The following is a 25,005-nucleotide window of genomic DNA, read 5'->3' on the forward strand; positions in this document are numbered from 1 at the left end:
GTGTCAAAAGGCATCAATTAATGTACAAAGTGACGAAATATGGTACAGCCGACAAATCAGATTGGCCAAGATGTCTAGCTATTATAGCAAGTTCATGTTAGTTTGGCATACAGTTCCCTTATCATTGAATGTAAGAAAGATCTGTCTTTCAGTGAGATAGAATTGATAATTTTTTGTTCATACTGAAACATTACAGAGGGTCTGACCATTCTCCCTGTGCAAAACTAAATAAAGCTTTGCCCAAGTTACAATAAACTCTGTTTTCTTTCTTTCTTTTTTTTTTAATAAAAATTTATATAAGTACAGTATGTATTCTTAACTCAAAAAGTACCTTCTATTGCTCTCAGCCTCCAATGTTTTTTTCCTTTTTTTTTGTTTGCTGCTGCTACAATCTGACTTCTTGTTAGAGGGTTGCTATGTTGCTTGTCCATGGTCCCACTGTATGTAGAAACATAGCAAACCTCTTTTGCTTGCTCCGAAGACGACTAGGGACTCTGGGATTTGTAGCGTGCAAAGAGTAGTGCACATAACCACAACCAACATGCACTGCTTGTTCCAAACAAGCAAAACTGAGGAAGGGGGGATTTGGGACTCATGAAGGATGTTAAAAGGAAACAGAAAAACACAATAAAAGAGTCAATTTAATGAAAGATAGATTACAGGGCCATAACATTTTTTGAGGACAGGATAGTGTTTAGTGTCACTTTGAAATCTCTTTACTTTCAATTATAGATGAAATAGAATTGTACAGAAATCTGAAGGCGTGTGTGTTGTGTTAATTTAAGATCTAATGAATTTACAAAACTAAGGTGACCTAATCAAATTTTAAATTTAGCCCCCTCTTTTTATTGTGATTGTATAATCTAAGATTGATTATTCATTAGATGATGTATCATTAGATTGCAATGTATATGGCCACCTTAATATTGGACAAAATAAAACATTACTCACTGATTTCTGCAGTGTGTAATTTCAGCAATCTGACCCCTTTTTTCTGAACTCTCAGACAAGCTGTATAAATTCAGTACTTTGAACAGACGTGGAGAAGAGAAGACTGCAAATAAACAGGTACAACGTATGCAGGAGGATTTGTTTAATCTCTGTGTATCATCTGAGGATAGTCACCTCACTGAATATACGTAAGGGTTTCCAAACACTTTGAATGCACTACTTAGCTTGACATATGGTGGTGCAGGAATATAAAGGATATACAGACATATACAGTGGGGATCGAAAGTTTGGGCACCCCAGCTAAAAATGTGTATTAATGTGCATAAAGAAGCCAAGGAAAGATGGAAAAATCTCCAAAAGGCATCAAATTACAGATTAGACATTCTTATAATATGTCAACAAAAGTTAGATTTTATTTCCATCATTTACACTTTCAAAATAACAGAAAACAAAAAAATGGCGTCTGCAAAAGTTTGGGCACCCTGCAGAGTTAATATCTTGTACTGCCCCCTTTGGCAAGTATCACAGCTTGTAAACGCTTTTTGTAGCCAGCCAAGAGTCTTTCAATTCTTGTTTGAGGTATCTTTGCACATTCTTCCTTACAAAAGTCTTCCAGTTCTTTGAGATTTCTGGGCTGTCTGTCGCGCACTGGTCTTTAAGGTCTATCCATAGATTTTCAATTATGTTGAGGTCAGGAGATTGTGAAGGCCATGGCAAAACCTTCAGTTTACGCCTCTTGATGTAATCCCCCGTGGATTTCGAGGTGTATTTAGGACCATTATCCATTTGTAGAAGCCATCCTCTCTTTAACTTCAGCTTTTTCACAGATGGCATCAAGTTACCATCCAAAATTTGCTGAAATTTTATTGAATCCATTTTTCCTTCTACTCGTGAGATGTTCCCTGTGCCACTGGCTGCAACACAACCCCAAAGCATGATTGATTCAACCTCATGCTTAACAGTTGGACAGAGGTTCTTTTCATTAAATTCTGTGCCCCTTCTTCTCCAAACGTACCTTTGCTCATTCCTTTGCCAAAAAGTTCAATTTTAACCTCATCAGTCCACAGAACTTGTTTCCAAAATGCATCCGGCTTGTCTATATGTTCATTTGCAAAGTTCAAACGATGATTTTTGTGGTGAGGACGTAGGAGAGGTTTTCTTCTGATGACTCTTCCATGAAGACCATATTTGTGCAAGTATCTCTTTATAGTGGAATAGTGTACCACAACTCCAGTGTCTGCCAGATCTTTCTGGAGGGATCGTGCAGTCAAGCGTGGGTTTTGAATTGTTTTTCTCACAATCCTGCGAGCTGTTCTGTCTGATATTTTTCTTGGTCTTCCAGATGTTGCTTTAACTTCCACTGTTCCTGATGACTGCCATTTCTTAATTACATTCCGAACAGAGGATATTGACATCTGAAAACGCTTTGCTATCTTCTTATAGCCTTCTCCAGCTTTGTGAGCGTCAACTATTTTCAGTTTCAGTTTTCTAGACAACTGCTTAGAAGAACCCATGGTGCTGATTGTTGGGACAAGGTCAGATGAGTCTGGGCATTTAAAACCTTTGAGCTTGACATCACCTGGTCTTCCCAGACGATAACTGAGAACAATCCATGACACTGGCAGGTCTCAGCTTTGCAAAGGGGGCAGTACATGCTATAAATTCTGCAGGGTGCCCAAACTTTTGCAGACGCCATTTTTTTGTTTTCTGTTATTTTGAAAGTGTAAATGATGGAAATAAAATCTAACTTTTGTTGACATATTATAAGAATGTCTAATCTGTAATGTGATGCCTTTTGGAGATTTTTCCATCTTTCCTTGGCTTCTTTATGCACATTAATACAAATTTTTAGCGGGGGTGCCCAAACTTTCAATCCCCACTGTATATCCACTTGAGCTCCAGTAGATTTTACCCCCTTCATGACTAGGCCATTTTTTACTATATCGCCCTGTGCTATTTTAACTGGTGATTGCGTGGTCATGCAACATGAAAGTTTGTTTGTTTTTTCCACACAAATAGAGCTTTCTTTTGGTGGTATTTGATCACAACTGGGTTTTTTTATTTTTTACAATCATACACAAAAAAAATCTGCTAGAAAACATATCCAATATAAAAATAAAAGAAATTGAATTTCTTCATAAATGTTGGTCAAAATATATTCTGCTACATGTCTTTGATAAAAAAAATCCCAAAAAGTGTATATTGATTGGTTTGCTTGAAAGTTATAGCGTCTACAAACTATGGTAAATACAGCAAGTAAAATAAGTATTTAACACGTCACCATTTTTCTCAGTAAATATATTTTTAAAGGTGCTATAGACATGAAATTTTACCCACATGTCGGTAACAACCCATGCAATCCATACATACAAAGAAACCAAAACAAATAAGTTCAAAAATTAAATTATGTATAATAAAATGAAAATATACAGCGAAAAAGCATTGAGCATGCTAACTGAAATTTATTTAATACTTTGAACAAAATCCTTTGTTGGTAATGACAGCTTCAAGACTCCTCCTGTATGGAGAACCTAGTTGCATGCATTGCTCAATTGTGATTTTGGCCCATTCTTCCACACAGTCTTCAAATCTTGAAGGTTCCGTTGGCCTCATCTATGAACTCTGATCTTTATTTCTTTCCATAGATTTTCTATTGGATTCAAGTCAGGTGATTTTCTGGGCCATTCTAGCAGCTTTATTTTCTTTCTTTGAAACCAATTGAGAGTTTCCATGGCTTTGTGTTTGGGATCATTGTCTTGCTGAAATGTCCAACCTTTATTTCATCTTCGTCATCCTGGTAGATGGCAGCAGATTTGTCTTGGTACAGAAGAATGTCTTAGTACAGAAGTTTAGAAATCCTTTTGTAACCAATTCCATCAGTATGTTTTGCAACAATAAGGTTGCGAAGGTCTTGAGAGCTCTTTGCTTTTACCCATCATGAGATGTTTGTTGTGTGACACCGTTTTATAGGCCATCAGTTGAGACTGAACAAGCTGATATTAATTTGTACTGACAAGGGGCAGTATTGCTTTCTAATTACTGATAGATTTCAGCTGGTGTCTTGGCTTTCCATGCCTTTTTGCACCTCCCTTTCTTCATGTGTTCAATACTTTTTCCCTGTGTCATTCCATTTTATTACACATAACTTAATTTGTGAACTTATTTGTTTTGGTTTCTTTGTATATATGGATTGCATGGGTTGTTACCGACATGTGGTGAAAATTTCACGCCAATAGCACCTTTAGAAATATATTTATTGAGAAAAATGGTGACGTGTTCAATGCTTATTTTACCTGCTATATAGTGGAATTTTTATTCTTTTATACTACTAATGGCGGTAATCAGTGACTTATAATTAAACTGCAACAGTGCGGTGGGCAATCTGACACTAACTGACGCTGGGGGAAACTGCCTAATTGCCATGGACATCACCAGTGACATTAATACAGTGATTGGTGGTAGTATACACTATCACTGTTCTAATAACACTGACTAGGAAGAGGTTAACATCTGGGGTGATCAAGGGGTTAAATGTGTGCCTATGTGTAATGTGTGTAAAGTGTGCTGCTTTTACTAAGAGATCTCTGTGTTTCTTATCCCTGCAAAGCAAGGATGAGAAACTTAGATATAATTCCCTGTGTACAGAGCTCTGGCCTGTGATTGTACACAGTCGATCAGCAGTCCCGGCCGTGAGTCATTGGCCTGGACTTACTGACAGACTCCTTCTGACTACAATAACAGCGGGTGCCGGCTGAGGTGGGGCGCGCATGAGTGTGCCCGAAACCTGGAAGTAGGCAGCGACATACAGGTACGCCACTTTGCCTACTGTGGGCGGGCGGTCGTTAAGTGTGTGTGTATGTATAATATACACACACACACTGTATTTGTCTTAGTAAATGTAATATATATTAGGTTATTGCTAGAAAAGCAAAAATCATAAAACTAAAGACTATCACCAGGTGCCATCAAATACTTAGTAAAAATCTCAGGCTTCTCATGCTGCAGAGCGCCCTCTAAAACAAGGAACACACAGTACCCAAACACTGAAACATAAGAGCCGAGAAACACCCCCAAAGCATCCTATAGTACAAAGTGGGCCTAAAAAAAAACTATAAAGCCTTCCCCCGCACTGCATTTTTTCAGTGTCACCATTTCAAAACCAATGAATGGCATATCCAAAGAGCCCATCTCTGCCACCAAAAGGGACTTTTTGAAAACATATTTTAACAATACTGCCCCTGCATTTATTTCAAATTGTACAGTTTGCCATGACTGATGTATTGCAGCATGGATCCCTTATACTGTCCAACAAAATAATATGAGAGTCACTCTGAACTGCTAGTCATGCATAGTCTCAATACAGTGCAGGTCACCTAAAACTCAAGAGCTAACCAAGCATAATGCAATGGGTTTTTTTTACATGCCTGCTCACAAAACAACCGTATTATAAAAACAAAAAAAACACAAAAAACTGAATAGCATCTAAGCACATGTCTAGAGAGGAGCAAAACAAATGTTCAAAGCAACAAATCTCGCTAAAAAACAAAACCAAAACGAGTATATTATTATGTACAGTATATTACAGAGTGGTAATATAGAATATATTTGTAATTAACATTACTTCAACAAAACTGAAAAGAGGCTGGTCTGAGCTAAACGAATCAGTAAAAAGATGAACAAAACTACTATAACTAGATTTCATCTGTCTTTACTACTGCTTAGAAAAAAAGAAATCATGTACATGAATGCCATATTGTCAGTAGTATCTTCTGTATTGCTACACAAAAAAAATGACCCCCATTCCTGCTAAGAAACCTGTGTATCAGAACTGTCCTGGAGCCACGTAGAAAAAAAGGTGATTGCTTTCCAAGTCCCCCAGCTCTGTTTAGACAGGACTCCTGGATTTTGTAACATATTCTAGAAACACTGACAGATTTCCAGGGTCTTACCTGGCTTTTCACAATGTTGGCTTCCTCTACAATCTGCATACTGTCTCGTACTCTGGAAATAGCTTCGTATTTCTCTTGTTCCATTTCTGAACATTTTGCCTGTAGCTCCCCGATGTGTTTTTCCAAGTGGGTTTTTTCCCCTTTTAACTGTTCTGCATCTTGTACTGCTGCTTTCAACCTTCATGGAAAAAATGGAAAATGAGGTTTATGAACACAAATACTCAGATCAAAGGAATGATATAAGCAACCATGACAGAGTCAGTCTGACCTAGATTTACAGAGAATGCTAACTTTTTCCCTTTAACCATAGTACAACTAGTGTAGCTTATAAATTGAAATGTGACAGGTCATGTTTAATGCTTTTTATTACTCGTTTGCCATTGTCTGATATTTATAAGTAGTTCACTCATGAATCAGACGCAAGCATCAGCATTCTAAGTATCAGACAAGGTCACATATAGAAAGCACATTCAATCATATAAACTGGCTGCGACTTCATTTTTACAAGCAGAGAATACTGAGTAGAAGTAAAGTAGCTGCTCAAAAGCTAAGCTCAGTTGGCAGAGACATCATATGTACTCCTAATAGAACACTGAGGCTTTACTGAGAACTGTCTGAGTTTCACCACAGAAAATAAACATATTCGAAAGAACACATGAAGATGACACTGGATAATGAAAGTTTATTCCGCTCTCTGTGCTGCCAATGATGACCAATTGAGAAACATTAGAATTGCGAAGATACAGCCCTACCAGTGCTTGGGATTTTTTTTTCCCTAGCAACAAAAACATTCACAAAAGATGTTTTACAGCTGCCAAAATGTCTCATCCGTAGCACAGCTCTAAAGCTGGCCACACACATTGCAGTCTGATTGTTCCATCTACCTTAGATCTGTTAACAAGCTCGTATTGCAAGAGTCTGCCTGACTGCTTATAAATCGATTATTTAGAAGGGTCCTCCCACTAAATAGTTGTTGATAAGTTTAACCACTTGAGCTCCAGAAGGTTTTACCGCCTTCATGATCAGGCCATGTTTTTCTATTTAGCAAACTGCGCTACTTTAACTGGCAATTGCACGGTCATGCAATGCTGTCCCCAAACAAAATTTTGTATAATTTTTTTCACACAAATAGTACTTTTGTTTGGTTGTATTTGAGCACCACTTGTTTTTTTATATTTTATTATATAAATGAAAAAAATATATTTTTGACTTTCTGCTATAACACATATTCAATAAAAAAAAACAGATTTCTTCATAAATTTAGGTCAGAATGCTACATGTCTTCGGTAAATAAAATCCCAACAAATGTATATTGATTGGTTTGTGTGGAAGCGTCTGCAAGCTATAGTATATATACTGCAATTTTTAGTTATGTATTTTTCCACACAAATAGAGCTTTCGTTTGGTGGTATTTGATCACCACAGGAGGTTTTTTTTTGAGCTATAGACAAAAAAACCCGACAATTCTGAAAAAACAAAACAAAACAAAACAATATTTTTTACCTTCTGCTATAAAATACATCCAATAAAGCAGAAAATTAAAAAAAAATCTTCATAAATTTAGGACATGTATTCTGCTACATATTTTTGGTAAAAAAAATCCCAATAAGTGTATATTGATTGGTTTACGCAAAAGTTATAGCGTCTATAAACTATGGTATATATACTGGAAAATTCATTTATATTTTTTTATTCTAGTAATGGCGGTGATCAGCAACTTATAGTTGGACTGTCATAGTGACAATCTGACACTAACCACCAGTTCTCTCCTTTGCCCCTCCAGCGCTCACTGGAGTGCTGGGCTGTGGAGGGGGCAGAAGGGGCTGGAATAGGCTTTTGCTGGATTGCTGAGAGGCTGAGCCAGGTGCCGGTCTAGGCTTCTGGGTGGATCCCAAACATATGGTCGGGTTCTTTTCAGAGCCTGGATCAGCTGAGTTACGTTACCTGATGGAGAGGAGTTATATTATGGGCCTTTTTATATATTATTTTTGAAAGGGGAAAGTGGAAATTTTGTAAAAAAAAAAAAAAAAAAAAAAAAGATTATTGCTTTAAAGCTGAGTTATACACAAAAAATTGAAGATTTGCTATCTTCTAGAAAATATCTAGTAGGGTTTATTTTCACTAAGTAGCACCCTAAAAAATCTACTTTTTAACCTAAATTTGATTCTCCATTTCCCATGCCTCCCAACTCCAATAATTCCGTTTATTGATCCATGGTTTCTTTGCTTCTTCTGCTGCTTAATGATCATTCCTTCCACTAGTCACCATTCACATTCAAGTGCATTAGATAACCAAACATCAGTGTGGAGAAGCCCACTGGAGAGGTGGGAATAGGGTCCAGATGCTGTCCAGGAATGAGACATTTTGGATCTATCAGCTGTGCACTTTAAAACCTAGAGGTTTAAATATTGATTTAGATCTCAATTGCTTTATCTCTGATTGGTAAAATAGGCAATGGATATATTAGATTAAAATATTGGATGGTGTCATCTTGCCATTCGGCAAGGGAATAGGATACTGGCATTGTTTAATTTAATTTATATTGTAATTACTTTTTTTCTCGGATTGGTGAAAATAGGGGATTAAATATGTAATGATGTTTTTGTAATATTGGGGAAGTGAATAGGAATATAGAACCTTCGATATTTCAATTTAATTTTAATTTATAATTTAAGTATGATTATTTAATTTAAATTTATATATTTTATTTTATTTTATTATATTTTATATCACTTATTTATTTTATTTATACTGCCCATTTGGGTTAAGGGAAATGATTTATGAATTAGAGGTGGTATTTATTTATTTAATTATTTTAGTTGGGGTTCATATATCACATAGATTTGATTAGGATTATTTAATTAGACCAGTAGAGGGTGCTCTTCCCATTTAATATTGTTGTAATGGTGATATGATTTTAATTTTTACTTATCTAATTAATTTTATTTATTGTAGTGATTTATTTATTTGAGTATAGTTCATTGGATTTAATTAAAAATATTTAGATTGTAGTATTATTATAATAGAAATATCTGATTAGGATCATTGTTGTGTAACAATGATTGTTTTTATATATAGTTGTCGGGTATTAATAGGTATTTATATGTATATATTGGGAATATACCTGTCCATCTGCTTCCCGTGTATGAGTGGGAGAAACTGTGTATGAGAAAAGCCGGTTTTGTGAATATTATAAGGCATCGGCGTGTGGTGCCCACAGTTAAAATGGCGGCGGGGTGTCCTGCCAATAGTTCAGCAGGATAAGAGGAACCGCCGTCTTGATGTCTGGATCCCTTGTGAAAAAGTCGGAAGTGACGAAACGCGTCAGAGTCGTGATGTCAGACGCTAAGCCGGAAGGAGCAGCGCGGCCATTTTGAGGTAGTCTCAGCATAGAAGGGAGTAAATCGAGGATGGACGGTATTTTTTCTTAATGTAAGCTGCTAAATAAAATTGTGTCTATTATATATATTACTCCACTGAGTCTGCTCCTATCTGTCCTGTGAGGAATGGGGATCCCGATGCCCATTGCTGCAGGAGGAGGGGATTCCATTGTGTACTCCTATTAAAGGAAAGCATACTCCCAGTGAAGACAATTCTATCTGGCATATGGGGATTTCAGAATGCTTTGAAAGCAGAAAGAGGGTAATTGTATATTATCCTAAATGTAGAGTGGTGACACTTATCAGATTTGGCACTATTTTACACTGATCACTAAGTGTGTATTTGTGGCATTTCACGTATTGCAGTGGTTGTTTCACAGGACCACTAGTGAAGTAGTGTGTGGATTTTCACTTCACGTGTGTGATGTTTATTTATTAGTGTATTTACATCACCAGTGTGTTTGCATGATATCACTTAATTTTTGTTAAAGATAATGCACTATATTTAGTTTATTTTTTGAGGTGCTTTGGATTGAAGGGAAGATTTGGACATTTTCACTGTTGGAAGATTGGAGAGTGAGGACTATAAATTTTTTTCATTTTTACTTTGGATCTTCAATTTTGAATTTGGGACTTTATTATGGACACTATGGTAGTAGTATGAGATTGTGGGGGAGGGTGTGTGTTTAATGTAGATTAATGAAAAGGTTTATGATATTTGTACTTTCAAGGGTGAAAATTTGACTTTTCTGGGGGAAGTTATAGAGTTTTTGTTTTATTATCAGTGTGGAGAGTTTGGTAGTATCTAATAACTGACCTGACATCTTCGCTGACCTGTGATAACCTGACATCTTCGCTCCCCCACCCCCCCTTCCAAAAAAAAAAAAACTTCACCTGTAGTTCTACTTCACCCCTCCTAGCACACATCCTATTTCCCCTCAAATTTTCCACCCTAGCTCAAATCCTCTCCCCCTAATCCCACCTCCTAGCACAACCCCCTCCAAAAATACCCTTCCCAGCACAAATCTTTCCCCCCTTTCAACCACCCTCTTAAACACACTCCCCCCCAATCCCCTCTCCTAGCACAGATTCCTCCCAATCCCCTCTCCTAGCACAAATCCCCCATCAATTCCCTCTCCTAGCACAAATCCCCCCCCATCCCTTCTCCTAGTACAAATCCCCCCCAGTCTCCTCTCCTGGCACAAATTCTTCCCCAATCCGCTCTCCTAGCACACTTCCCCCACATCCCTTCTCCTAACACAAATCCCCCTCAATCTCCTCTCCTAGCACAAATTCCCCCAATCCCCCCTCCCAGTACCAATCATCTTCTTTCAATTCCTCCACCTAGGACACATTCCCCCAAATCCCTTCCCTAGCTAACACCCCTCTAAATTATCGCCTTCCAAAATAAAATCCTCCCACCTTACCCCCCCGGCTTATTCCTAGCACATATCCTCCTACAGTTCCCCTGGCCTATAGGATCAATCCCAGCACCCTGCAGATCTGGCCAAGGTGGAGAGTAGGGAAACAAGCAGCCGTGGCTGTACCCTAGGCAGCTGCCTAGTTTGCCTAGTGGTAGCACCGGCCCTGCCTATATAACCTTTTATACAGCTGCCAGAGAGAAAAGAAATACTGTAGGATTCTCACTTGAGTGACAGCTCCAAGTCTGGTGGGGGGGCTGCTAGATAGCAGCACCCAGCAGCAGTTTCAGGACTTTAGGATGTCTACAGAAGGGAGGTTTTTACAGGTAAATAACATACATAAAATACACATACAAACTTATTCACTTAAATTTTCCATTGAAATGACTGGTCTTGCAACAGGATCTCTTTAATGACACGGAGTCAGAGCAAAGCTAGTAAAAGTGGGCTTCACATCACTTCTTTAATATCTTTACAGGAAACACCATACAAACATGGTCTTCCATTTTTTGCAGCATATCATTGCCTCAGGGATATAATAATCATTATTTGCCATAATGCCATTTGTTATTTTCAGCAGCGAGAAATGAAAATATTAGTTACATGGCTGAAAACAGCAAACAAACCATATAATAGTACAACATTTTAGTTAAAGCAGGTCTAAAGGTTTTTGGCCTCCCATAATGTGAAAGTATGTGCAACATACAGTAGATGCATGTTATGGGCACATTTACCTTGTACAATGCCCTCCTCCAGCATTGTGACTTCTGCACTCCGCCTCATTGCTCCATCTCTTTCATGTTCCCCCAGCCTTCTTCCAAGTCAAGTGTCTAGGGCATCTTAAATTACTGCACTGGGATGACGTAACTCCTGTGATTGACTGTACACTGAGCTGTGCATGCACGGCTGCCAGTGTACAATTTGTAAAAAAACTGCTAGCAGCTAGGGTTTTATGGAAGAAGAGACATTGAGAGTACTTACTTTTCTTCCACAAGTACTTAACTTCCAGGATATGTTTTACATGATCCCTTTAATTTTACTTTGAATTGTGCCTTATCTTCTGTAACTGTACAGGGGATCTGTAATATCATATTTAGCATATCCATGAATAACTTGGCTTTAGTCTTAATTTCTCTTATAGAAAACAATCCGCTAAACATTAACCACATTTATTCTCATCACAGGCATAATGCTTTATCACTAATTCTGTTGCTATATATACTTTTTGTCCATACAGTATAAAACATAAAGCAATTACTCAAACCATGCAAATTAATTAAAGTAGAGCTAGAGTCTGCATGGAAATAAGACCATTCATTTTCAGTTTAACAGTAATTACCTTATTTCTAATTGTGTTACTGCTGTCTGGAGCTGTTGCACCCGTTTGTCTGATGCGTCTTCCTTGCCCCGGGCTGCCAACACCTCTTCTTCCTACAGAGCACACAGAATGGCTGTAAAATAACCCATTTGCAGTACTAACAAAAAGCACCTGGATCTCTTTCTGCTCATAATGAGCTGGAGATATTGCAAAAAACATCATTACATATACATTTTCATTGCTCACAATGTTTACTTATTGATTTTTAGAAGTGTCTCAATTATGGCTTGAAGCATAAAGACGCACATAGACAAATCTCTTCCATTTTTGCTACCCCTTTGGGGGCTATTGCCAGCACTGAAATATCCACTAGCTTATCAGTAATGAGCCAGGGCACATGTTGGATCAAGATTTCACACATCGACCATTATAGAGATATTTTCCCTGTGTGAAGTCCAATACGACAAAACAAAAAAGTAAAAGCATTTTATAGAAGAAAAATAAAATAATCACTTAGTATACTAAAAAAAATTATTAAACCATAAAGACAAGTTGCATAATGAAGTTCTTGCCACCTAGAAACAAATTTCACATTTTAGGATTTTGAAAAGTGAGAACTATGTCCCCCCAAAAAAAGAAAACTAACTTTATATACACTGATGTCTCATGGAAGGTGTATGAAAAAACAACATGGCGGTTTATGCAAGATCACACCATCCATCCCTTTCTTTTCTACATTATTTTAAAGACAGTAAGTGTTTGCAGTGGACAGATATGCAGGGATGACACAGTCTTTGTTCATTCAGTTTTGGGAAAATGTCCCTTAGCAGGAAGATTCTGGTCATCTATAGTCATATCTCATTTAAAGGCCAGTCAGCATTGGGATGTCCTTCCACATAGCATTCCACACAAAGAAAGTGTTTTCCTGTAAAAAATTCTGAAATTATATAGATGTTTTCTGAAGATTTCTTATCCAGCTCAGCCTTTACAAAGAATAGATAGACTCTCTGACTATCTAGAGAGCAGCTTGCATCTTGTACAGTTAACTGGTTCCCTGAGTTCCACCAGTTTTTTTGTTTTGTTTGGAAGTCTTAAAAGTCCTATCAGATAATTTTTTTTCTCTCTGCGTACCATTGGGGGATCTCCCTTAATTTACTGCTCCAGAGACACAATAGAAAGTTATAGAAAATCTGTCCACATTAAAATTAAGTTCCCTCCTTATTGAGTTTTCACAGAAAAATGTGTCCCAACAGGAAGGGTTTCCCTCACGTTATGCTCTGGTGACAACTCTAAAAATTTGAATTTCCCATAGCAACAGACAGGTTGGGTCTAACCTTTCCTTACTCTTGAAAGATAAACCTATCAGAGGGATGATGATAACATCTCACATCACGGTGACAAAACAAATCTGTACCTTAATTCCTAAAATGCCAGACTTGAAATGAAACTGATACCTTGTATTTAACGTGTTACTAAACCCAGGATCCTGCATTCACTATATCTGGTCTCCTACAGTACACACTACATGGAAATGCAATTATTTTAGTAAACATAAACTGCAAAAAACCTTTTCTCATCAGCAGTTAGAGAAGTTTTGTGACTTATATCAGTGTTCAGCAGAGCACTGGTTAAAGCTTGTAGGAGGAGTTTTCTTTGTGCTCTAGGAGGATGAAAAACCCTTGACCTCTTGCTGGACAGTGCTGATTGGCCCTGTGCAGATCACATGCACTCGCCTAAGAAAAAAAAAACCTCTCTAGCAATACACACCAAACTGAGCTTGTGCAGTGTCTCCACACAATATGTCTTATCAGGAGATAAGAGGAGGACACTGCAAGAAGGGGGGGATCAGAGGAGTCCGGATCAAACAGCCTTTTTACACAATTCAGAGGATTAACCCATTAGGTTCCACAGTGAGTATAACAAGCATGTTTTCCTGCATAAACAGACTGATTTTACTGTTGTGGGTTTAGTAACACTTTAACGGTTTCCCAAAGCAGCTGTATTGAAGTCATCTCATGATTGATAACGGTCACATTTTCTTGTATTGTCAACTGAACCGCCAAGCCATCAAATGGCTGGTGTCATAATGGATCACATGTGCAACACCAAGGCAACTGCAGATCAAACAGAAGCTAAGATGGCAGCTTCTTTGGCTGTACAGGATTAGAGGTTTTAGTTTTGCTTAAAGCGGAAACTGGGCAAACCACTATCTTGGATGAGTCCACCAAGACACCCAGTATCCTCCTGCAAAATTGAGACCGTTGGAAGCTTTCTGGAATGTAGGGCCTGGATAGGAGTCAACACTTATTTCCAGGGAAGAAACACCCAGGCTTCAGCAGTGTCCAGGACTAGGCACAGGTACTCCAAGCACTGGGTTGGATCCAACGCAGATATCTGAAGGCTGAGAAATGTTGTTTGCCTACCTCAAATCACTGATGTGGGGATGACTTCATTGTGAGGCGGATATAGCCTCTGACCTGGCTGGCTTGAACATACAGGACTTGCGGCAGAAGTGAGTGGGGGACTTGGCTTTAAAGGCTCATTTACACCAGATGCAGTCAGGTCCATTTTTAAATACAGCAAAAATGCAGTATAAAAGCATATGCAATTAAAAATGAATATAGTCCAATCAGCCTAGTTTATACCATTGCAGTGCTGTCATGTGTGTTTTAAAAAAAAAAAAAAGTACAGCATGCTGCATTTTTCTGTACTGGAACACACTGCAAATGCAAATGCTGAAAAGCAGAGGATTCTGTACTTCTGTTCTGGCACGGAGTGACAGGAGAGAAAGTGCACCAGACTGTGTCTACCCAGGAATGCAAGATACTAGGAGGTGCTCCAATTTTTTGTAACACTGAAAGATCTGTAGCACAGAAGGATCCGTCAGGGTTGCAAATCACACACTCTCACCCTGAACTCCCAGACTCCAAGAATGTGGCAATATAGACACCAGCAACAGTTGCATGGCTAAGCTCAACAGAACAAAACAGACTTTGAGAAGGGCCTCAAAAATTTTGTGCACTGGATCATTGAAATCTGGGACATTCTCCCTGTAAGGGATTTGTTGGGTCAGGAAAAAGCCAGATCCACTACTGGAAGTTTTTATTTTTTGTGATAGGCCTCCTTCACTAGGTACTGCTGTGCAAAACATTCTCGGAGGCCTGGACACTTTTTGTCTGGCCACGGCCAGTCCTCAAACAGTACATCCCGTATTATTGGGTGAATTTTAAGGGACCTAGTAGGTTCTTAGATTTGGGAAGAGATCCCATACTGCTGGTCTTGGGTCTCGCATCAAGCAGGAACCCACCGTGTCCACCATAGCCTTAATAGTCTCTTTAAGTTTCAGAGAGATAGAAGGAAAATGTCCATCCTCCCAGAAGTGTTCAGACTTCTAGGATTCACCTTACACTTTCTCATCACACCCCCCCGCCACCTCATCTTCATTGGGAAGCAGTCCTGCTGTGATTGATGAGTCAGACAGTGACTTAGCAGGTGGAAACCACTGGGGGGGGGGCTTACACCTTGTGTGTCTGTTTCTATCAGGGTAGAGATTGTCCCCTTCAGGTCTGCCATAGAGGCCAAAAAAGGAGGAATGTGGAGCACTTGAGATAAATGGAGACTTCATGATCCAAAAACCCAGGTGCAGGGTTTTGAGAGGAACCTTGAATAACCTCTCTTCATGGCCCTGTGCACAGTGCTTGCTGGGCTATCCCCTCTCCCCATTCCTATTCTGTCTGACATCCACCGTGAGTGGGGAAAGTATCCCCCGAGGAGTACACACAACCCTAATCAGTACCTTGACTGTTGCCACAAAGCAGAAGGGGGTACAGCTGTCCTGTGTCCTGCGACTGAAGGCTGTAACCTGGTAAAGGTTACAGTTCCCGAGGTGCTGCAGAAGGGTGCTAATTCAAAAGCAGTAATCAAATTGCTGCACTGACAATGATGCAGCCAGGGACAGAAGGGACTTGTCCATTTGAAGAAGCAAATGTACTCTTCAGTCCAGTAATAACAGAAATACAAGATAGAAAACTAAGGACACTAGAAAAAACAGGTTTGCTGGAAGAGAAAGGGGTTATATGGGCTGTCCTAGCAGCTTTGTTTGCCAATGTACTCACCTGGAAGGCCTGACCAGATGGTCAAGATCTAAAGGAGCCTGTCTGCTGTATAAGAAAATCAAATTTCTTATGTATATATCACTAAAATCATTCTGATGGATTTTGAATATGCAATTTTTAAACAAACCATGTAAAATAGGAGCAGGAAGTATGTGCTTGTAAAATGTTTTAAATTAAAATTTTTTTCTTTATTGAAAATCCAATAAAAACAATTTAACAACATAAAACCAGCATGTTAATAAAAAGAAAGTGAAATAGGGCAGGTATAACTGCAGATAATCCGAACCTGCTGCTAGAACCAGATCGGGCTGTATGTTGTGCACTCAAATTTTTAGATTAAACAGAAGAAAAGTGCAAAATGACTGCCAACATGGGAAGCTACAGGTGGGAACATTAGAGTTACTCCACAATAGGCCTGATTATCAGCATATTTAGTTTAAAGTAGAACTGTGGTCAGACTAGGGGAATTCAGACATCTACATATTCCTAACAAGGATTACATTTTTAAATAATACATTCCCTGTCAGACAAAGTTCAAGCGGCTATAAAGGCAGAAGTTTTTTTTCACCTTAATGCATTTTATGCACCAAGGTAAAAAAACCTTCTGCATACAGTTCCTCCCCTCAGCCCCCACCCATACCTACCTGAGCCCACTCTGAATCCAGTAGTGTGCACAAGAGCAGAGGCTCTCTCCCTCATTGGCTTAGAGACCGCAGTGGGAACCATTGGCTCCTGTTGCTGTCAATCATAGCTAGTGACAAGGGAGTGGGGTAGGGCTGAGTCCCGCTGTCCGCGTCAGTAGACACAGACAGCGAGGCTCGGGAGTGATCCTGCACAAGTGCCTCCATAACAAGTGGCTTGCTATGGAGGCACTCGGTGGGGAGGAGGAGCCAGCAGTGCGATGGGGGACCCAACAAGAGGAGAATCGGGGTTGCTCTGTTGCACAGAACAGCTAGGTATGGCAAGAAAAAAAATTTAGCTTTAGAATCATTTCCACATGTTTATTTGCCCCATGCCCTAGCCTAAACCATCAATTCCCCCCCACAGATCTGTACTTAATCCAATGCCACAAGAATTCTACTGTAAAATACTTCATCCTTAACCACTTGCCTACCGGGCACTTATACCCCCTTCCTTACCAGGCAAATTTTCAGATTTCAGCGCTGTCGCACTTTGAATGACAATTGCGCGGTCATGCAAGATTATACCTAAATGAAATTTTTATCATTTTTTTCTGATAAATAGAGCTTTCTTTTGGTGGTATTTAATCGCCACTGGGTGTTTTACTTTTTGCGCTATAAACAAAAAAGTGCAAAAACTTTCAAAAAAAAAAGTTTCTTTGTTTCTATAACATTTTGCAAACTGGTAATTTTTCTCCTTCACTGATGTGCGTTGATGAGGCAGCACTGATGGGCACTGATAGGTGGCACTGATGGGCACTGATAGGCAGCACTGAAGGGCACTGATAGGCGGCACTGAAAGGTGGCACTGATGATGGGTACTGATAGTCAGCACTGATAGGTGGGACTGACTGGCATCACTGCTGGGCATTGACTGGCGCAACTGCTGGCCACTGACTGGCACAACTGATGGGCACTGACTGGTGGCACTGACTGGCAGCACTGCTGGGCTGCACTGATGGGCACAGGAGGGTGGCACTGCTGGGCACAGGTGGGTGGCACTGCTGGGCACAGGTGGGTGGCACTGCTAGGCACAGGTGGGTGGCACAGGTGGTGGGCACTGCTGGGCACTGGTGGGTGGCACTGTTGGACACTGATCATCAGTGCCCTGATGATTGGTGCAGATCCCTGCTCTGACAACTGCCGGTTCTCTGCTCTGACAGCGTGAGGAAAGTGCAGCCCAGAACCTGCAATTGCATTTCCCTGTGATTAGCATGTCATTGGACACGGCTGATCACATGGTAAAAGGCCGCTGTGATTGGCCTTTTACCACATCACGTGATCAGCTGTGTCCGTAGGACACGGCGATCACAGAGATCACCAGGTGTGCGCCCCTGAGGGCGCAGGAGAGTGCGTTCTGGGAGGGCGTCATATGACATCCACCCAGAGCTGTCCGGCCGCAGTGCAGCTGTCATTCTGCTATCTGTGGTCGGCAACTAGTTAAAGTGGAACCAAATTAATTTTTTTTCCTTAAATCTAAAATATATTTTTTTTCCTTCATTTGTCATCCAGCCATGCTGCTTGATGCCAATTCTCTCTGTGCCTCCTCCATAAAAAGTGGTGATTGAGGAGAAGTGTGGCTTTTCCTCTGTGTTTCCCTCTCTCGCTGGCTGTGTGTGGCGCTCTGAGCGACTATACATAGATTCGGAGTACAGAGTAGGAGCATGCATGTAAAGGAAACTTATACAGGACTCCATACAACCCGGCAGCACAGGGGGCACAGAGAGAATAATCATCAAGCAGCCTCTGAAAACCTGAAAAACCAATCTCTGAGGAGGAAATTTCACAGTAGATTCAGTAAAGTTCAGTGTTTTAATTCTGCTCTCCCCACCCCCTACCTGTGTACCTGCTTTGTGTTTACATTAGAAAGTAGAATGCCGTCAGGTTGCCAACTTACTGGAGAAGAACACAAGGGTCTACTGAGGAAAACAAATGAGAGTGAAAGTGATATAGTTTTCTCAGACCTTTGAGGATAAATTACTCCAAGGTGCCTGCAGCTATAGATATCTGTGAGGGCTTGTTTTAATGTAATTTTGCAAACTAGTTTGCAAAGAATTGTCCAATGTCTAACAAAATGTACTGAAAGATAAAATTACACTTTATCAGTATTACCAGCTTACAGTATAACATACCATGACCAATCACCATATACAGCTAAAGGAAAAAAAAGAAACAGAAAGCATGCTTACTCTTTTTTTTGCTTGGTCCTCTAGAGCTTCCGTTATTTGAGTCAGTTCTTCAACCTTCATGGTTGCTACTTTTAAGTCCACTTTTGCTTGTCTGTCAATGCATATTAGATTAAATAAAGGAGCTACTGATACATATTCATACAGTCAAAATGCTTTTGTGCAGTACTTTATAACAAACTCATAAATCACAACATTGTGTGAAAGATATCTTTGATGACAGACAATATAATGGCCATAAATAAAAGTTTGTAAAATGTTATTAGAATTGTTATACTACAAGGACTGCACATACTAGTTTATAGTCTTAAACACATCATTATATCACCAGCATGTGAACTAAAGATGATCCACTATAAGTGCTTCTCCACCTCACTGGTAGTGCTGTGAAAACTGCAAATATCACAACTTGACATAAATAACATTAAAGTGCTAAAGGTCTAACCTTTCCTTACTCTTGAAAGGTAAACCTATCACAGGGATGATGTTAACATCTCACATCACGCTGATAAAACAAATCTGTACCTTAATTCCTAAAATGCCAGACTTGAAATGGAACTAATACCTTGTATTTAAAGTGCTACTAAACTCAGGACCCTGCATTCACTATATCTGGTCTCCCATAGTACACAGAACATGGAAGTGCAATTATTTTAGTAAATATAAACTGCTAAATACCTTTTCTCATCAGCAGTTAGAGCAGTCTTGTGACTTCTATCAGTGTACAGCAGAGCACAAGTTAAAGCTTGTAGGAGGAGTTTTCTTTCTGCTCTAGGAGGATGCAAAACCCCTGACCTCTGTCTGGACAGTGCTCATTGGCCCTGTGCTGATCACATGCACTCTACCAAGAAAAAAAAAAACTCTCTAGCAATGCACACTAAACTGAGCAAGTGCAGAATGGCTACGGTTCAGTCTGTCTTATCAGGAGATAAGACGTGGACATTTGAACAGAGAAGACAGGATCAAAAGGCCTTTTTACACAATGCAGAGGATTAACCCCTTAGGTTCCACAGTGAGTGTATAACCAGCATGCTTTACTGCATCTACAGACTGATTTTTCTGTTGTGGGTTTAGTAACACTTTAACCACTTCAAGTCTGGACACTTTTACCCCCTTCCTGTTCAGGCAAATTTTCAGCTTTCAGCGCCATCACACTTTGACTGACAATTGCATGGTCATGCAACACTGTACCCTGTATGAATTTCTTAGCATTTTTTTTGAGACAGATAAAACATTATTTTGGTGGTATTTATTCACCACTGGGATTTTTATTTTTTTGCTATATAAATGAAAAAGTCCAAACATTTTGAAAAAAAAGTGTTTTTCTTATAACATTTTGCAAATAAATAATCTTACTTCATAAATCTTGGCCAAAATTTATTCAGTTATCTTAGTAAAAAAAAACAAATAACCCAAATTAGTTTATAACCAAAAATAATAAATAAAACATTTTTTTTTTACATTTTTATTTTTTTTTTATATGGTTATTTATGCATTTTTTTTTTACATACTGTCATCCTAGCAGTACAGTGTCACCATGGTGACACTGTACTACTTGTGGGGGGCTATGAAGATTTTTTTACACTGATTGCTTTTACACCCATAAAGGCTGTAAAAGCAATAATTTCTGCTTCTCTCTGGCTGTATTCTTGCAGCCATTGAGAAAAACTGTGTGAGCTGTGATTGGTCACAGCTTGTCACATGGTTCAAGGCTGTTGTGAATAGCTTTTTACCATGTGACCTCTGTGATCATTCACAGATTTCACACGTGGTAAGCAATGATGTCAGAAGTGACATCTTGCTTACTACTCTTCATGTGATCACTGATTGGCCAATCAGTGACCACATGATCCGGACCTCGCACAGAGGTCCCGTACACCAATCGGTGTTCCACTGTGTCCGGAGGACATAGCGGGCACCGGATCGCAGTGCTGCGCGCTCCCAGGGAACGTGCACAAGCAGGGGGCAGGAAGGCCATTTATAAATGGCCACCCACCCCTGCACTGTCACCGTCCGGCCGTTTATATACAACAGCTGGACGGGAAGTGGTTAAGGCTACTTTCACACTGAGGAGTTTCTGAAGTGGTTTTGCATTAAAAAAAGCTCCTGAAAAGAAAAATGCTTCCCTATGTATGTGCCGGTATATCTATGTATGTTTTCAAACTGAGGCATTGCACGTGTGGTGCGGTGTAAAAACTCCTTGCAGCATCTTTGGGACTAGTTTGGTGAGATAAAAAAAAGCCAGAAAAATGCCTCTTCCCATTGAAATCAATGGAAAACGCCTGAAAAACGCCTCTGAGAAGCGTTTTTGGTGCACTTTTTAAGTCATGTATCCTTTAAAAAAACTCAGAAAGCGCGGCAAAAGCGTGGTAAAAACGCCTATGTGTTTTTGCTGTGAATCAGTGTGAAAGTAGCCTAAATGTAAAGAAGTCCTCATGCATAAAATCACGAAGATGAAGTTAGAAGTGACGAACATGTCAGGGCATGATTACGCGGCGACCAGAAGTGGCATATATCTCAGAACTGGAAGTGACGTGGTGTCTGAGCCCAATTGTTCTGAGGGTGGTGATTACATAGAGCTAATATGCACAACATATTATGGCACCATCAGATGAGCTGTTTTTAATATACATTTTGTATGTGGCTTTTTAATAAATAAATATTGTTTGCATGGGTTACTATACTATTGGAGGTTATCTTTTTCTTTTCAATATGTAACTGAGTCAGAGATAGAAGTGATTTAAGGATTTGATGCCAGGAGGAATGGTGGAGTTCTTTAAGCAAGATATGTCGGTCATGAGAATGGTTGATGTATTCATCTGGTGAGTTGTAATCCAAAGGGAGAGGCACTGCATGAGCACATTTAGTGTGTGGTGGACGCTCCAGGAAGGAAAGCAGCACCTATTTAGAGTTTTATATGGACACTTAAGGACTTTTCTCACTTATTTTTTGCACATTTTGTTTCCACATTAAAAGAAGAGGATTTTGCTTAAATTAAATGCTATTTATATCATGCTGTGATATTTGGCGTTTTCACAGAGCTACCAGTGAGGTGGAGATGCACTTATAGTGGATCATCTTTAGTTCACGTGTTGGTGATATTTGATAGTAAGGTAGCAGCAATGAATAGACAAAATGTTTTATATATTCACATACCTAGATACAGTTATATGCACACACACATATATATATATATATATATATATATACACACACACACATATATATACATATATATATTACACACATATATATATATATATATATATATTTATTGGTACACATTTTAACACTTTAGATTTTTCTGTAGCGCTGTGTGGTTTTGGGTTACTAAACACACCGTTGTCTATCATAATGGTTACTAGTACTCTATTTTGCTGGATTACCTTGATGATTTAAAAATTACCACTTATGAAAATAAACTGTACATACACATAACAAAACAAAACACACAAGTGGTACCTGAGCTGCTTCTGTAGCTGGTCATTTTCTTTTTGTTGTTCATTCACGGTATGTAGAAACTGATGGTTTGTCTTAAGAAAGACAAAAATAAAAATTTTAGAATATAAAGCTTTTGAGAAATCAGGTTTGGTTATGTTTATTTATGAACTTTCCATAGCAATCTAGTTTTTCAAACTAAATTCTGATTGGTTACAAAACTGCATTTTGTATTCTGGGTCTCACTTATCAAAGTGTCTAATTGAAGAATTGTCTAGCTACCTAGAGACATAAGACAGCATTTGCCAGGCTTTTTTCTTATTTCCTGATAGTATGTAAATTTGTGTGGGCAACTGTGCAGTACACACAGTAACCAACCAGAATCTATTGTACTTACCTGGCTTTAGTTAAGTGAATATTGATTAGCTGCTATGGGTTACTTTAAGTGGTTGTAAACCTCAGACATGAAATATGAACAAAGCATATCCATCTATGGTGTGTACTTGTCTCTATCCACAGCACTTTCATTTTTGCCTTATGTCCCATTCCTCTACTATCTGCATGAGTCACTTTCAACCAGTTTTCCTGTTAATAAGAGGAAAAAAAGGTGACAGAGGAGGGATCTCCAGCAAATTGACAACCTCAGCTCTGTTTTTGTGTGCTGTGTGAAGGGGGGGGGTGTCCCTTCCCTCCAATCAGTTATTATTATTATCATGCAGGATTTATATAGCGCCCATGGTTTGCTCAGCGCTTTACATTATAGTGGGAGACAATACAGTAACAATACAGTTCAATACAAGAGGGATTTGAGGGCCCTGCTCCTTGGAGCTTACAATCTAGGAGGGAGGGGTGAATGGTACAGTAGGTAGTAACTGTGGGGGATGGAGTAGTTGGAAGAGTAGAGGATTCCAGAATTAACAGAGGGCGGGATAGGCTTCCCTGAAGAGATAGGTTTTCAGTGATCGCCTAAAGGCAAGTAGAGTAGGTGAGAGTCTGATAGATTGGGGTAGGGAGTTCCAGAGGATGGGTGACGCCCTGGAGAAGTCTTGGAGACGAGCATGGGAGGAGGAGATAAGGGAGCTAGAGAGTAAGAGGTCTTGCGAGGAGCGGAGTGTACAGTTTGGGTGATATTTAGAGATAAGATCGGTTATGTAAACTGGGGCAGTGTTGTGGATGGCTTTATATGTCATTGTTAGTGTTTTGAATTTTATCCGTTGGGCAACTGGGAGCCAGTGGAGGGATTGGCAGAGAGGGGTGGCGGATACAGAATGGTTTGTGAGGTGGATGAGTCTGACAGCTGCGTTCATGATAGACTGGAGAGGGGATAGCCTGCGATGAGGTAGGCCAATGAGGAGGGAGTTACAGTAGTCGAGGCGTGATATAACCAGGGAGTAAATAAATTGCTTAGTGGTTTCCGGGGTTAGGAACGGTCGTATCTTGGAGATGTTGCAGAGGTGAAGTCTACATGATTTTGTCAGCGATTGGATCTGGGGCTGGAAGGACAGATGGGAGTCTAGGATTACACCTAGTACCCTGGCATGAGGGGATGGACTGAGGATGGTGTTATTGATATTTATGGTGAAGTCAGTGGAGGTAGCACAGGCAGGGGGGAATACTAGGAGCTCAGTTTTAGACAGGTTGAGTTTGAGGAAGTGGAGTGACATCCAAGCCGATATGTCGCTTAGTAGGTTTGCGATGCTTGTGGAAACTGAAGGGGTGAGGTGAGGGGTAGACAGAGAGATTTGCGTGTCATCAGCATAGAGATGGTAATTGAAGCCGTGGGAGTTTATCAAGTGACCAAGGGAGGAGGTGTAGATGGAGAAGAGAAGGGGTCCAAGGACCGAACATTGAGGGACCCCTACAGAGATAGGGAGTGAAGAGGAGGTGGCAGCGTTATAGGTAACACTGAAGGAGCGCTGCGATAAGAGGAGAACCAGGAGAGAGTGGAGTCGCTGAGGCCAAAAGAGTGTAGTTTTTTGAGGAGGAAGGGATGGTCAACCGTGTCAAAAGCCGCACAGAGGTCGGGTAGTAGGAGTATTGAATAGTGGCCGTTGGTATTTGCAGTTAGTAGGTCATTAGAAAGTTTTAGTAGGGCAGTTTCAGTGGAGTGCAGAGGGCGAAAGCCAGAATGTAAAGGGTCGAGAAAGTTGTTGTCAGTGAGGTGGTTCTCAGAGCTATCCACACTGGGCTCTGCAGTGTGTAATTTCAGTTCTTCGCCCCCTTCTTTCTGACAGCTCAGGCAAGATTTATAAATTCTTGACTTTAAAAAGACGCAGAGAGGAGAAAACTGCAGATAAACAGGTACAACATATGTAAGAGGATTTGTTACATCTCTGTGTATCACCTGAGGCCAGTCACTTTTCTGTATATATGGAAGGGTTTACAACCACTTTAAGTTGTACTCGTTTCTGCTTGTACTGCTTATTAAACAAGACCATATTAAAAATGCAAAAAGACAGCTCATAAAAAGGGTCTTGGAAAAGATATTAGAACAGCACATTACATTCATAAGGAAGCAGCGAGGTCAAGGAAAAGACCTCATTAGGCTATTGTTATGAAAATTATAA

General features: G+C 39.7%; 1 protein-coding gene across 1 annotated transcript in view; it reads right to left on the bottom strand.

Annotated features, from left to right (window-relative positions):
* SCLT1 (sodium channel and clathrin linker 1) overlaps positions 1 to 25,005 on the bottom strand; it is a 295,900-nt gene that overhangs the window by 128,937 nt on the left and 141,958 nt on the right. Inside the window, exons 10-13 of the mRNA XM_089672201.1 lie at positions 22,463 to 22,533; positions 19,004 to 19,094; positions 12,041 to 12,132; positions 5,901 to 6,078 (exon numbers count right to left, since the gene is read on the bottom strand). Coding sequence (XP_089528327.1) covers positions 5,901 to 6,078; positions 12,041 to 12,132; positions 19,004 to 19,094; positions 22,463 to 22,533 — 432 coding nt within the window. The remainder of the gene's footprint in view (positions 1 to 5,900; positions 6,079 to 12,040; positions 12,133 to 19,003; positions 19,095 to 22,462; positions 22,534 to 25,005) is intronic.

This window comes from Staurois parvus, unplaced genomic scaffold, assembly GCF_062004578.1.
Source record: "Staurois parvus isolate SC_StPar_1 unplaced genomic scaffold, SC_StPar_1.0 ptg000122l, whole genome shotgun sequence".
Classification (NCBI taxonomy): Eukaryota; Metazoa; Chordata; class Amphibia; order Anura; family Ranidae; genus Staurois; species Staurois parvus.